This window comes from Brachyhypopomus gauderio, chromosome 20 (genome assembly GCF_052324685.1).
Source record: "Brachyhypopomus gauderio isolate BG-103 chromosome 20, BGAUD_0.2, whole genome shotgun sequence".
NCBI classification, from domain to species: Eukaryota; Metazoa; Chordata; class Actinopteri; order Gymnotiformes; family Hypopomidae; genus Brachyhypopomus; species Brachyhypopomus gauderio.
Window position 1 is genome coordinate 14,590,293 of NC_135230.1, and position 14,563 is coordinate 14,604,855.

At 39.9% G+C, this 14,563-nt stretch overlaps 2 protein-coding genes across 6 annotated transcripts; both read left to right on the plus strand.

The window, feature by feature from the left end:
- The first annotated feature begins 513 nt into the window (after nt 1-513).
- On the plus strand, nt 514-6,675 carry LOC143484529 (uncharacterized). Of its 4 annotated transcripts, none has more exons than XM_076983308.1 (12): nt 514-1,054; nt 1,470-1,537; nt 1,723-1,809; nt 1,923-2,021; nt 2,112-2,159; nt 2,246-2,326; nt 2,434-2,865; nt 3,367-3,478; nt 3,604-3,893; nt 3,998-4,283; nt 4,392-4,681; nt 4,786-6,675. In XM_076983308.1, the coding sequence occupies exons 1-7, from the start codon at nt 889-891 to the stop codon at nt 2,602-2,604; spliced, it is 720 nt and encodes a 239-aa protein (XP_076839423.1). In that variant the 5' UTR covers nt 514-888; the 3' UTR covers nt 2,605-2,865; nt 3,367-3,478; nt 3,604-3,893; nt 3,998-4,283; nt 4,392-4,681; nt 4,786-6,675. The 4 variants fall into 4 exon arrangements, with proteins under 4 accessions (XP_076839423.1, XP_076839421.1, XP_076839420.1 ...); XM_076983306.1 differs by having other exon boundaries at nt 3,559-3,893; nt 3,998-4,287; nt 4,786-6,674; XM_076983305.1 differs by having other exon boundaries at nt 3,998-4,287; nt 4,786-6,674.
- Nucleotides 6,676-8,011: 1,336 nt separating this feature from the next.
- Nucleotides 8,012-11,753, plus strand: LOC143484304 (uncharacterized). Of its 2 annotated transcripts, none has more exons than XM_076982963.1 (9): nt 8,012-8,547; nt 8,963-9,030; nt 9,216-9,302; nt 9,416-9,514; nt 9,605-9,652; nt 9,739-9,819; nt 9,927-10,358; nt 10,859-10,969; nt 11,489-11,753. In XM_076982963.1, the coding sequence occupies exons 1-7, from the start codon at nt 8,382-8,384 to the stop codon at nt 10,095-10,097; spliced, it is 720 nt and encodes a 239-aa protein (XP_076839078.1). In that variant the 5' UTR covers nt 8,012-8,381; the 3' UTR covers nt 10,098-10,358; nt 10,859-10,969; nt 11,489-11,753. The 2 variants fall into 2 exon arrangements, with proteins under 2 accessions (XP_076839078.1, XP_076839080.1); XM_076982965.1 differs by lacking the exon at nt 11,489-11,753 and adding an exon at nt 11,095-11,344.
- Nucleotides 11,754-14,563: the final 2,810 nt, after the last annotated feature.

Consider the following 14,563-nt stretch of genomic DNA (forward strand, 5'->3'; position numbering starts at 1 on the left):
CTTTTTAAGAAAAGTATGTGCAATTTCAACAACACTTTTACTCAGTTAAACATTTATTTAAGTACATTATGCATAAAAACTGATCACAGTGACATTTTCCACATCTGGCAAGCAATTCTGAACACATGAACTTTCCATTTTTCTTGAAAAATCCGACACTCTGTGTCCACTTTTCTCTTTTTTGACAAAGACATTTCACTTAAGAGGTAACCAGGGTCAACAGAAAAAGCAGGTACAGTAAAGCGATAGAACTGACTAAAACATGCCCCTAGCGGACATTATAGGAACCGCATATTTTAAATAAAATGGAGTTTATTCTTCTTTAATAATCCAGGTTTATTCCGCGGGCTGGACTGAACCCCCTGGCGGGCCGTATGTTTGACACCCCTGCTTTAAATAATGATCCTATAAAAAGAGTAATTATATAAATAAATATAATAACAATAAAAACATTTGAGCAAATTAGCCTTAAATAAAAATACAATGTATTATGGGTAATTTTCGTTTTTACTCTGCAACAAGTCATTCTTTTGCTAGCATTTGCCTTTCGCCCCGTTACGTTGCTAAGTGCGTTTCTGCACATCGTAGTCACGCTAAAAACATGTTTGGACATAAACGTAGATCACCAAGGTGAAAGAGGTTCCATGAACACAAGCTGTAAAATCCCTCAGTCGTTTACCGACCCCCCTATGAGACAAGACGCTGTTGCATTTGCTCTGGCAAAAATCAACAAATATCTTCTACAAAATAATATCTTGAAAAATTAATCTCCATTTAATATATTCAGCATATTAATATATCGAATTAATATATTTAACGAACTTAATTAATATTATTATTAATAATAACGAGTTAATATCTGGAATTAATATCTTTAATCTGTTTTAAATGATGTTTCGCCTGCCTTTACTTGGCATTGGTTTGCGACCAGTGGTCCTTTGTGCCACTGGAGTTTCGGCCGCTGCTGTTTCATCTTTTCTAGTTTACAGGTGGTGGGTCCGAGATCGCCAGCGGACGCAGGTCGAAGCTGGAACTCATGCCGACCCCTGCCACGGTAAATTAGGGAGCTACTAAAGTTTACTATCTTATCCATCCATTTGGATTCTACGCTACAGTCGTTGTAACTTCACCTTCAGCAAATCAAATCAAAACAAACCAAATATATTTGTATAGCGCTTTTCAAATTGATTTGATTTGATTTTATTTTATTTGATTTGATTTGCTGAAGGTGTCACGGATATAAAAAGACGTTTCTTTTCCAACGGACCCAATCTATTTCATTACCATATATAAGCTAAAGTTGTTCAAAAGCGTTGTTTCCTATGACAACGGATTTCTTGATTAACAAAACTTAGCATGTTAGCTAGCGCTAACTAAAATAGCTACCCTTAAACGGCTAATCTTTAACTAGGTTGTATCAAGCCACATTCAAAAAAACCATTTGAGTGTTGTTTTAACATCTTCCTTAGGACATGATGGGGAGACTCTTCCAATGGACGAGGACATCTTTGAAATGCCCCATTCCCCCATCCGAGAGGTAGCTGGCTATTTACTTTGTGGATATTCTCTTAGCCAGATTCATTTTGTTTATGGAAATTTGTGTGCAGAACTACTAGCATCCATTGTTTATTTTTGCGAGGCTCTGGTCACAATTATTGTAAAATGCTGGTTTTGCACATATATTTGTCTCGCAAAATAACAAGTTTTTGGTTCTCTCCACAGTCGAGGCATCATGCTCAGCAAGCTTTGCACAGAGCACACAGGGTGTATGCCTTCACCTTCTCACAGACGTTTTCGTCAGCTACAAAGGTTCCCTTGAGTTTTTAATGTGTATCACTGGCTTTTTGGCAGATATAAGTATAAGTAGTTTATAAGAGCTTCGTCCATTTCAATGGTAAAGTTTTTTTTCTGCATGCTTGCAGGTGGTGGAGGTGACGCTCCAGCACAAATCTGCCTACAGGGGGCTGGAGAGTGAGCACTGCTGGGTGCTCAACAATGTATTTTACAACATAGATGCAGAGGTGAGTCATGGGAACAGGTTCTCAGTTTCAGTGAGAATGGACTTGCCACAGTAGATGTCCTTCAACCTAACATTTTCTATGCATTTGTAGCTCACCCTCCACTACTGTGGCAACGCTAAAGCCGTGGCCTGGATCAAGGTAAGTAAGAGTCTTGGCTAAATGCATTTTAAACTAGCTTGTCTCGTTCTTAATCACACTCATCAGCATGTCCTCTGTTAATTCAGCGCAACGAAACCAGCATCACAGAAGCAACAATATACCTGTGCACCCAGTCCACAACGTCATCAGTGCAGAATATTTTTTTGGTTAGTGCATCCTCATACCTAATTACATTTAGACTTATTTATGGGGTATTTAGAAAATGATTTCTAAAGGCATCTTTACTTATGTTTACTCTATTTGTGTTTTTCAGCAAAAAGAAGTTTCTGTGACGTATAAGGGTGTCTCCATCGATTCAGATGGCCTTTTCAGGTTACATGAGTCTAATCACACCCAGACCCTGGAGACACCGGACCCTGCTGTTTTCTCCACCAGTCCAGACCCACCAAGAGGACCCCCTCCACGCCCACCTCCAGGCTTTTAATCACCTACACAGCATTTTAATAGATCCTTATACAAAGTTCTGATCTCACTATGTATCATGTGTTTTACTTTTCCACATAAAAACTAATGTTTGTATGCATTTGTGTGTTTTTCAGATGAAGTCGGTTTTCGCCATAACAACATGAGGACTAGATGTTGGACTGTTGGGACTCACATGGACTGATCACACACCTGGGGCATTGTGCATCTGGCCCTTCTTCTCTTTGCCCCTAACACTCTGTTTAATGTTTCATCTTTTGAGGTTTGTGTAACCCTAACACATCTCCCACCTTTTTCAGTAAAACATTGAACTATGTTTGGTCTTTGTGGAGATGCCTTGGGGGTTGGATGCAGCTTCACAACAATGTATACACTGAAGAGGCCAGGGTTTCCCCCGAAAAGATCAGGCTTGACTCCAACAATAGACTTCACCCATGATTTGATTTTTGAATTTGTGCAGCACACACGTGAACATAGTCCTTTACACCGGATAAAACATTGGTAAAACTGTGCAGTAAAAGCTTAGTGGCATGTCTGGCCACACTCGCTACCCCCGGGAAGTTCTGCCTTGAAAGATCCTATGCTCGGCATTTAAATGAGTAGCCCCGCCCCCAACCTTGTTAGACTCTACCACCTACATTGGAGCAGGACTACATACGTCGCCGTTGAAACACGTACAACATACACAAACATGACTGTATGCTATTGTTTGCTGTACATCACATTCAGCATGATTACAACTTTTCCTGTCCTCCTCCTACAGGTTCAGTAGGACCTGCCTCCCCCCCCTTCTGCCGATGACCGTGGGCTCTACCGGCCAGCACCAGGGAAGCCCTGGAAGACGGCTCTCCTCCCCTGAGGACGAAGGACCTCTAGTGAGTTATTCCTCTTGCATATATATACATACACATACACACAGTCCAGGTGATGGGTCAGGTCTCTGACCCCATCACAGCCTTTATTTTGCTTTTCTGTCTCTTTCTTACTCTCCATCATGTAGGTCTCCAGTGCTTCTTCCTGGAGTAGAGACCAGAGACAGCTGTGCAACCTGATCTTCACCCAGACTTCCAGGACAAGAGGAGTAATGCAGTTTGTGGACCAGGACATAATAATAAGCCTTAACAAGAAGCGCATCAGGATAAAGAGACTTTATGATCCACTCCAGAGAACAGAGACCAGACCAGAGGACTGATCGCCATCAAGAACTGATCTTTGGGATTTTTTAGTACCATCACAATCGCCAGTTTGCAAGGAACTTTAAGGAAAGCCGGTCAAAATCTCCATACGTAGGTTTGTGTAACCCTAACACATCTCCCACCTTTTTCAGTAAAACATTGAACTATGTTTGGTCTTTATTTTGCTTTTCTGTCTCTTTCTTACTCTCCATCATGTAGGTCTCCAGTGCTTCTTCCTGGAGTAGAGACCAGAGACAGCTGTGCAACCTGATCTTCACCCAGACTTCCAGGACAAGAGGAGTAATGCAGTTTGTGGACCAGGACATAATAATAAGCCTTAACAAGAAGCGCATCAGGATAAAGAGACTTTATGATCCACTCCAGAGAACAGAGACCAGACCAGAGGACTGATCGCCATCAAGAACTGATCTTTGGGATTTTTTAGTACCATCACAATCGCCAGTTTGCAAGGAACTTTAAGGAAAGCCGGTCAAAATCTCCATACGTAGGTTTGTGTAACCCTAACACATCTCCCACCTTTTTCAGTAAAACATTGAACTATGTTTGGTCTTTATTTTGCTTTTCTGTCTCTTTCTTACTCTCCATCATGTAGGTCTCCAGTGCTTCTTCCTGGAGTAGAGACCACAGACAGCTGTGCAACCTGATCTTCACCCAGACTTCCAAGACGAGAGGAATAATGCAGTTTGTGGACCAGGACAAAATAATAAGCCTTAACAAGAAGCGCATCAGGATAAAGAGACTTTATGATCCACTCCAGAGAACAGAGACCAGATCAGAGGACTAATCGCCATCAAGAACTGATCTTTGGGATTTTTCAGTACCATCACAATCGTCGGTGTGCAAGGAACTTTAAGGAAAGCCGGTCAAAATCACCATACGTAGGTTTGTGTAACCCTAACACATCTCCCACCTTTTTCAGTAAAACATTGAACTATGTTTGGTCTTTATTTTGCTTTTCTGTCTCTTTCTTACTCTCCATCATGTAGGTCTCCAGTGCTTCTTCCTGGAGTAGAGACCAGAGATAGCTGTGCAACCTGATCTTCACCCAGACTTCCAAGACAAGAGGAATAATGCAGTTTGTGGACCAGGACAAAATAATAAGCCAACAAGAAGCGCATCAGGATAAAGAGACTTTATGATCCACTCCAGAGAACAGAGACCAGACCAGAGGACTAATCGCCATCAAGAACTGATCTTTGGGATTTTTCAGTACCATCACAATCGTCGGTGTGCAAGGAACCTTAAGGAAAGCCGGTCAAAATCACCATCCGTGGACTATTCAGCATAACCTTCGGCAACCATCAGCATTTCAGACTCGACCGTTATTGGACTTTTGGTTATTAACAGCAGATCATCACTGCTCCGGTTATCCTCATGTTTTGTAAATTGTCAGTAAAATATGTCCTGTTGTTTCATACATGTTTATCAGCAACATCATTTTGTTTTTTTATTCCAAGGGAGTCGTATTGTCTTCTGGTTTACCTTCAGTGTTACTCATGTATTCATTATTAGTGAGTTACAGGTTAACATGTTTTAGGTTGAATGTATCCAGTGTATAATTTGAGGGATTCACTATTTTCCTTGTAAACAATTATTCATGGGCCAACCAGTCAGTCTTGTAAGGTGCATAAGCAAAGGTTTTGTATTCTATTCTCTGAAAATAATATTCTAAACTTTTGAAAATAATCTACATTAATACATTTTGAAGGACAATTATGTCACAAATTGTGACAATATCTCATATGTGATATATGTTCTTATTACATCATTAGCAGGGGCTCATGTTTGAGGAATACATGCAATAACTCTTATTCAAGATGAGAGCGAGTTTCATCCTGTACTGGTCAGTCCTGAGTGGATTTCACCCAGAGATGGAATAAGAACACAAAACTACGATGAACAATTGTTAAGATTATTTCTTTTGGAGTCATCTTTCGGACATAGACCAAAACCATCAGGTTTCCTAATTTGAATGATAAATTTGTCCATCCCTCAGAGTTCCGTAGCCGAGCCCGGGAGAACAGATTCACAACACACGGGTGTCAGGAAAGAGTTCCATAGTTTAATGATAATACATGTAGTTAAATACAGAACGAAGAAGATGTGTCAACACAATTGGGTAAGATTAATAAAACATATGTATGATTGGTGTTCTCCTTATCAGGAGAGGAGGCACAGTAGACTGGATCTAGGGGTAGTGGAAAAGTACAGGGGGAGTGAGAGGTAGAGAGAGATACGGAGGTTCTAACTGAGGAGCAAACACACAGATAATGGATTGAACTGAATGTCAGAGTGTTCTGCCTGAGGGTCACAGACGGTAAATCACAAATCCCCCTACACATTACAAGGATACTACAACAGTGGTTTGTCTATTTGAGGTTCGTCAAATGACTGACGGATTTTATGGGTTTTGCATCGTCAAAGGTGCAAAAAATAAAAGCTTGAGCTGATAAAGTAATGGCCTAAAATAACACACATACTTGTCCATTCTATTTAAAGCTGTATTTGCATTCATTAAGTATTTTAACATCACTTATTTGTTCTCTGATATCTATATAGAATGTATTTGACTTTGGGCAAACACATTTTCGAATGTTTTGCCCACAAATTTACTACTGGCTTTCTTACTTCACAGTTTGTGGGTTGGTAGGCACTGAGGATTCCCAAATATATGTGCACAAGCACTCAAAAGGTTACTTTGTCATATACTCCCTTTAAATCAGGATTGTCAAACTCATTTTGGTCTGGGGGCCGAATACAACTTAATCGAACCTCAAGGGGGCCAGACTAGTAAACTCATTACAAAAAATTACATGGAACTAATAATAATCAATCAATCATCAGTTATTTATATAGCTCATTACACAACCAAAGTTGACCAAAGCGTTGTATACAATAGAATCAACAATAAATGAGTATGGTCTTAAAGATTTTGTCTGTGTGCAGTTGGTAATGTTACCATTTGCAAATAATTAGATGTTGAAACTCATCCTAAATAAGTATGTTTTAAGTTTGGCTTTAAATATTGGTAGATCAGTGATGGAACGTAGAACAGTAGGCAATGCATTCCACAATTTAGGACCTGCTACCGCGAAAGACCTATCACCCCACTGCTTACACCTAGACCGTGGAACCTCCAGTAGATATTGTCCACCTGAACGAAGATCTCTGCCAGGCTGATGTAACTTTAAAATGTCACATATGTAGGGAGGTGCAAGTCCATGGACTGCACAGAAAACAAACAACAGGATTTTAAACTGAATTCTAAATTTTACTGGGAGCCAGTGAAGAGAGTAAAGAACAGGAGTAATATGATCGTGCTCGCGAGTGTTGGTAAGAAACCGGGCAGCTGCATTCTGAACCAAATGCAGGCCATGGAGCGATGCTTGACTTAGTCCAATGTACAGTGCATTGCAATAATCCAGATGTGAACTAACGAAGGCATGGATTGCTTTTTCAAGGTCATTATTGTTCAGAAAAGCTTTTACTTTGGTAAGGAGGCGCAGTTGAAAGAAACTTGCCCTCACAACAGAATTTATCTGAAGCTCAAATTTCAGACTTGAGTCCAACTAATAATAAGTCAACTTTTTTTTCATTGTATTAGTGCAAAGAAGCAAATTATAATAGTCGTTATATGAAATGAATTGTCCTTTTACTACATATATTATGAACAACTTTCTACTTTTACTTTTTACTTTTTAAGAAAAGTATGTGCAATTTCAACAACACTTTTACTCAGTTAAACATTTATTTAAGTACATTATGCATAAAAACTGATCACAGTGACATTTTCCACATCTGGCAAGCAATTCTGAACACATGAACTTTCCATTTTTCTTGAAAAATCCGACACTCTGTGTCCACTTTTCTCTTTTTTGACAAAGACATTTCACTTAAGAGGTAACCAGGGTCAACAGAAAAAGCAGGTACAGTAAAGCGATAGAACTGACTAAAACATGCCCCTAGCGGACATTATAGGAACCGCATATTTTAAATAAAATGGAGTTTATTCTTCTTTAATAATCCAGGTTTATTCCGCGGGCTGGACTGAACCCCCTGGCGGGCCGTATGTTTGACACCCCTGCTTTAAATAATGATCCTATAAAAAGAGTAATTATATAAATAAATATAATAACAATAAAAACATTTGAGCAAATTAGCCTTAAATAAAAATACAATGTATTATGGGTAATTTTCGTTTTTACTCTGCAACAAGTCATTCTTTTGCTAGCATTTGCCTTTCGCCCCGTTACGTTGCTAAGTGCGTTTCTGCACATCGTAGTCACGCTAAAAACATGTTTGGACATAAACGTAGATCACCAAGGTGAAAGAGGTTCCATGAACACAAGCTGTAAAATCCCTCAGTCGTTTACCGACCCCCCTATGAGACAAGACGCTGTTGCATTTGCTCTGGCAAAAATCAACAAATATCTTCTACAAAATAATATCTTGAAAAATTAATCTCCATTTAATATATTCAGCATATTAATATATCGAATTAATATATTTAACGAACTTAATTAATATTATTATTAATAATAACGAGTTAATATCTGGAATTAATATCTTTAATCTGTTTTAAATGATGTTTCGCCTGCCTTTACTTGGCATTGGTTTGCGACCAGTGGTCCTTTGTGCCACTGGAGTTTCGGCCGCTGCTGTTTCATCTTTTCTAGTTTACAGGTGGTGGGTCCGAGATCGCCAGCGGACGCAGGTCGAAGCTGGAACTCATGCCGACCCCTGCCACGGTAAATTAGGGAGCTACTAAAGTTTACTATCTTATCCATCCATTTGGATTCTACGCTACAGTCGTTGTAACTTCACCTTCAGCAAATCAAATCAAAACAAACCAAATATATTTGTATAGCGCTTTTCAAATTGATTTGATTTGATTTTATTTTATTTGATTTGATTTGCTGAAGGTGTCACGGATATAAAAAGACGTTTCTTTTCCATCGGACCCAATCTATTTCATTACCATATATAAGCTAAAGTTGTTCAAAAGCGTTGTTTCCTATGACAACGGATTTCTTGATTAACAAAACTTAGCATGTTAGCTAGCGCTAACTAAAATAGCTACCCTTAAACGGCTAATCTTTAACTAGGTTGTATCAAGCCACATTCAAAAAAACCATTTGAGTGTTGTTTTAACATCTTCCTTAGGACATGATGGGGAGACTCTTCCAATGGATGAGGACATCTTTGAAATGCCCCATTCCCCGATCCGAGAGGTAGCTGGCTATTTACTTTGTGGATATTCTCTTAGCCAGATTCATTTTGTTTATGGAAATTTGTGTGCAGAACTACTAGCATCCATTGTTTATTTTTGCGAGGCTCTGGTCACAATTATTGTAAAATGCTGGTTTTGCACATATATTTGTCTCGCAAAATAACAAGTTTTTGGTTCTCTCCACAGTCGAGGCATCATGCTCAGCAAGCTTTGCACAGAGCACACAGGGTGTATGCCTTCACCTTCTCACAGACGTTTTCGTCAGCTACAAAGGTTCCCTTGAGTTTTTAATGTGTATCACTGGCTTTTTGGCAGATATAAGTATAAGTAGTTTATAAGAGCTTCGTCCATTTCAATGGTAAAGTTTTTTTTCTGCATGCTTGCAGGTGGTGGAGGTGACGCTCCAGCACAAATCTGCCTACAGGGGGCTGGAGAGTGAGCACTGCTGGGTGCTCAACAATGTATTTTACAACATAGATGCAGAGGTGAGTCATGGGAACAGGTTCTCAGTTTCAGTGAGAATGGACTTGCCACAGTTGATGTCCTTCAACCTAACATTTTCTATGCATTTGTAGCTCGCCCTCCACTACTGTGGCAACGCTAAAGCCGTGGCCTGGATCAAGGTAAGTAAGAGTCTTGGCTAAATGCATTTTAAACTAGCTTGTCTCGTTCTTAATCACACTCATCAGCATGTCCTCTGTTAATTCAGCGCAACGAAACCAGCATCACAGAAGCAACAATATACCTGTGCACCCAGTCCACAACGTCATCAGTGCAGAATATTTTTTTGGTTAGTGCATCCTCATACCTAATTACATTTAGACTTATTTATGGGGTATTTAGAAAATGATTTCTAAAGGCATCTTTACTTATGTTTACTCTATTTGTGTTTTTCAGCAAAAAGAAGTTTCTGTGACGTATAAGGGTGTCTCCATCGATTCAGATGGCCTTTTCAGGTTACATGAGTCTAATCACACCCAGACCCTGGAGACACCGGACCCTGCTGTTTTCTCCACCAGTCCAGACCCACCAAGAGGACCCCCTCCACGCCCACCTCCAGGCTTTTAATCACCTACACAGCATTTTAATAGATCCTTATACAAAGTTCTGATCTCACTATGTATCATGTGTTTTACTTTTCCACATAAAAACTAATGTTTGTATGCATTTGTGTGTTTTTCAGATGAAGTCGGTTTTCGCCATAACAACATGAGGACTAGATGTTGGACTGTTGGGACTCACATGGACTGATCACACACCTGGGGCATTGTGCATCTGGCCCTTCTTCTCTTTGCCCCTAACACTCTGTTTAATGTTTCATCTTTTGAGGTTTGTGTAACCCTAACACATCTCCCACATTTTTCAGTAAAACATTGAACTATGTTTGGTCTTTGTGGAGATGCCTTGGGGGTGGATGCGGCTTCACAACAATGCATACACTGAAGAGGCCAGGGTTTCCCCCGAAAATATCAGGCTTGACTCCAACAATAGACTTCACCCATGATTTGATTTTTGAATTTGTGCAGCACACACGTGAACATAGTCCTTTACACCGGATAAAACATTGGTAAAACTGTGCAGTAAAAGCTTAGTGGCATGTCTGGCCACACTCGCTACCCCCGGGAAGTTCTGCCTTGAAAGATCCTATGCTCATCATTTAAATGAGTAGCCCCGCCCCCAACCTTGTTAGACTCTACCACCTACATTGGAGCAGGACTACATACGTCGCCGTTGAAACACGTACAACATACACAAACATGACTGTATGCTATTGTTTGCTGTACATCACATTCAGCATGATTACAACTTTTCCTGTCCTCCTCCTACAGGTTCAGTAGGACCTGCCTCCCCCCATTCTGCCGATGACCGTGGGCTCTACCGGCCAGCACCAGGGAAGCCCTGGAAGACGGCTCTCCTCCCCTGAGGACGAAGGACCTCTAGTGAGTTATTCCTCTTGCATATATATACATACACATACACACAGTCCAGGTGATGGGTCAGGTCTCTGACCCCATCACAGCCTTTATTTTGCTTTTCTGTCCCTTTCTTACTCTCCATCATGTAGGTCTCCAGTGCTTCTTCCTGGAGTAGAGACCAGAGACAGCTGTGCAACCTGATCTTCACCCAGACTTCCAAGACAAGAGGAATAATGCAGTTTGTGGACCAGGACAAAATAATAAGCCTTAACAAGAAGCGCATCAGGATAAAGAGACTTTATGATCCACTCCAGAGAACAGAGACCAGACCAGAGGACTGATCGCCATCAAGAACTGATCTTTGGGATTTTTTAGTACCATCACAATCGCCAGTTTGCAAGGAATTTTAAGGAAAGCCGGTCAAAATCACCATCCGTAGGTTTGTGTAACCCTAACACATCTCCCACCTTTTTCAGTAAAACATTGAACTATGTTTGGTCTTTATTTTGCTTTTCTGTCTCTTTCTTACTCTCCATCATGTAGGTCTCCAGTGCTTCTTCCTGGAGTAGAGACCAGAGACAGCTGTGCAACCTGATCTTCACCCAGACTTCCAGGACAAGAGGAGTAATGCAGTTTGTGGACCAGGACATAATAATAAGCCTTAACAAGAAGCGCATCAGGATAAAGAGACTTTATGATCCACTCCAGAGAACAGAGACCAGACCAGAGGACTGATCGCCATCAAGAACTGATCTTTGGGATTTTTTAGTACCATCACAATCGCCAGTTTGCAAGGAACTTTAAGGAAAGCCGGTCAAAATCACCATCCATAGGTTTGTGTAACCCTAACACATCTCCCACCTTTTTCAGTAAAACATTGAACTATGTTTGGTCTTTATTTTGCTTTTCTGTCTCTTTCTTACTCTCCATCATGTAGGTCTCCAGTGCTTCTTCCTGGAGTAGAGACCAGAGATAGCTGTGCAACCTGATCTTCACCCAGACTTCCAGGACAAGAGGAATAATGCAGTTTGTGGACCAGGACAAAATAATAAGCCAACAAGAAGCGCATCAGGATAAAGAGACTTTATGATCCACTCCAGAGAACAGAGACCAGACCAGAGGACTAATCGCCATCAAGAACTGATCTTTGGGATTTTTCAGTACCATCACAATCGTCGGTGTGCAAGGAACCTTAAGGAAAGCCGGTCAAAATCACCATCCGTGGACTATTCAGCATAACCTTCGGCAACCATCAGCATTTCAGACTCGACCGTTATTGGACTTTTGGTTATTAACAGCAGATCATCACTGCTCCGGTTATCCTCATGTTTTGTAAATTGTCAGTAAAATATGTCCTGTTGTTTCATACATGTTTATCAGCAACATCATTTTGTTTTTTTATTCCAAGGGAGTCGTATTGTCTTCTGGTTTACCTTCAGTGTTACTCATGTATTCATTATTAGTGAGTTACAGGTTAACATGTTTTAGGTTGAATGTATCCAGTGTATAATTTGAGGGATTCACTATTTTCCTTGTAAACAATTATTCATGGGCCAACCAGTCAGTCTTGTAAGGTGCATAAGCAAAGGTTTTGTATTCTATTCTCTGAAAATAATATTCTAAACTTTTGAAAATAATCTACATTAATACATTTTGAAGGACAATTATGTCACAAATTGTGACAATATCTCATATGTGATATATGTTCTTATTACATCATTAGCAGGGGCTCATGTTTGAGGAATACATGCAATAACTCTTATTCAAGATGAGAGCGAGTTTCATCCTGTACTGGTCAGTCCTGAGTGGATTTCACCCAGAGATGGAATAAGAACACAAAACTACGATGAACAATTGTTAAGATTATTTCTTTTGGAGTCATCTTTCGGACATAGACCAAAACCATCAGGTTTCCTAATTTGAATGATAAATTTGTCCATCCCTCAGAGTTCCGTAGCCGAGCCCGGGAGAACAGATTCACAACACACGGGTGTCAGGAAAGAGTTCCATAGTTTAATGATAATACATGTAGTTAAATACAGAACGAAGAAGATGTGTCAACACAATTGGGTAAGATTAATAAAACATATGTATGATTGGTGTTCTCCTTATCAGGAGAGGAGGCACAGTAGACTGGATCTAGGGGTAGTGGAAAAGTACAGGGGGAGTGAGAGGTAGAGAGAGATACGGAGGTTCTAACTGAGGAGCAAACACACAGATAATGGATTGAACTGAATGTCAGAGTGTTCTGCCTGAGGGTCACAGACGGTAAATCACAAATCCCCCTACACATTACAAGGATACTACAACAGTGGTTTGTCTATTTGAGGTTCGTCAAATGACTGACGGATTTTATGGGTTTTGCATCGTCAAAGGTGCAAAAAATAAAAGCTTGAGCTGATAAAGTAATGGCCTAAAATAACACACATACTTGTCCATTCTATTTAAAGCTGTATTTGCATTCATTAAGTATTTTAACATCACTTATTTGTTCTCTGATATCTATATAGAATGTATTTGACTTTGGGCAAACACATTTTCGAATGTTTTGCCCACAAATTTACTACTGGCTTTCTTACTTCACAGTTTGTGGGTTGGTAGGCACTGAGGATTCCCAAATATATGTGCACAAGCACTCAAAAGGTTACTTTGTCATATACTCCCTTTAAATCAGGATTGTCAAACTCATTTTGGTCTGGGGGCCGAATACAACTTAATCGAACCTCAAGGGGGCCAGACTAGTAAACTCGTTACAAAAAATTACATGGAACTAATAATAATCAATCAATCATCAGTTATTTATATAGCTCATTACACAACCAAAGTTGACCAAAGCGTTGTATACAATAGAATCAACAATAAATGAGTATGGTCTTAAAGATTTTGTCTGTGTGCAAACGGTAATGTTACCATTTGCAAATAATTAGATGTTGAAACTCATCCTAAATAAGTATGTTTTAAGTTTGGCTTTAAATATTGGTAGATCAGTGATGGAACGTAGAACAGTAGGCAATGCATTCCACAATTTAGGACCTGCTACCGCGAAAGACCTATCACCCCACTGCTTACACCTAGACCGTGGAACCTCCAGTAGATATTGTCCACCTGAACGAAGATCTCTGCCAGGCTGATGTAACTTTAAAATGTCACATATGTAGGGAGGTGCAAGTCCATGGACTGCACAGAAAACAAACAACAGGATTTTAAACTGAATTCTAAATTTTACTGGGAGCCAGTGAAGAGAGTAAAGAACAGGAGTAATATGATCGTGCTCGCGAGTGTTGGTAAGAAACCGGGCAGCTGCATTCTGAACCAAATGCAGGCCATGGAGCGATGCTTGACTTAGTCCAATGTACAGTGCATTGCAATAATCCAGATGTGAACTAACGAAGGCATGGATTGCTTTTTCAAGGTCATTATTGTTCAGAAAAGCTTTTACTTTGGTAAGGAGGCGCAGTTGAAAGAAACTTGCCCTCACAACAGAATTTATCTGAAGCTCAAATTTCAGACTTGAGTCCAACTAATAATAAGTCAACTTTTTTTTCATTGTATTAGTGCAAAGAAGCAAATTATAATAGTCGTTATATGAAATGAATTGTCCTTTTACTACATATATTA

Bases quoted from the DNA above. Each gene is read 5' to 3' on its own strand.
- LOC143484529 (XM_076983308.1), top strand. From the start codon at position 889: ATGATGTTTCGCCTGCCTTTACTTGGCATTGGTTTGCGACCAGTGGTC. The intron at 1,055-1,469 runs GTAAATTAGGGA...CATCTTCCTTAG, and splicing joins TCATGCCGACCCCTGCCACG to GACATGATGGGGAGACTCTT. The intron at 2,327-2,433 runs GTTAGTGCATCC...TGTGTTTTTCAG, and splicing joins CAGTGCAGAATATTTTTTTG to CAAAAAGAAGTTTCTGTGAC.
- LOC143484304 (XM_076982963.1), top strand. From the start codon at position 8,382: ATGATGTTTCGCCTGCCTTTACTTGGCATTGGTTTGCGACCAGTGGTC. The intron at 9,031-9,215 runs GTAGCTGGCTAT...TTCTCTCCACAG, and splicing joins CCCATTCCCCGATCCGAGAG to TCGAGGCATCATGCTCAGCA. The intron at 9,515-9,604 runs GTGAGTCATGGG...ATGCATTTGTAG, and splicing joins TTTACAACATAGATGCAGAG to CTCGCCCTCCACTACTGTGG.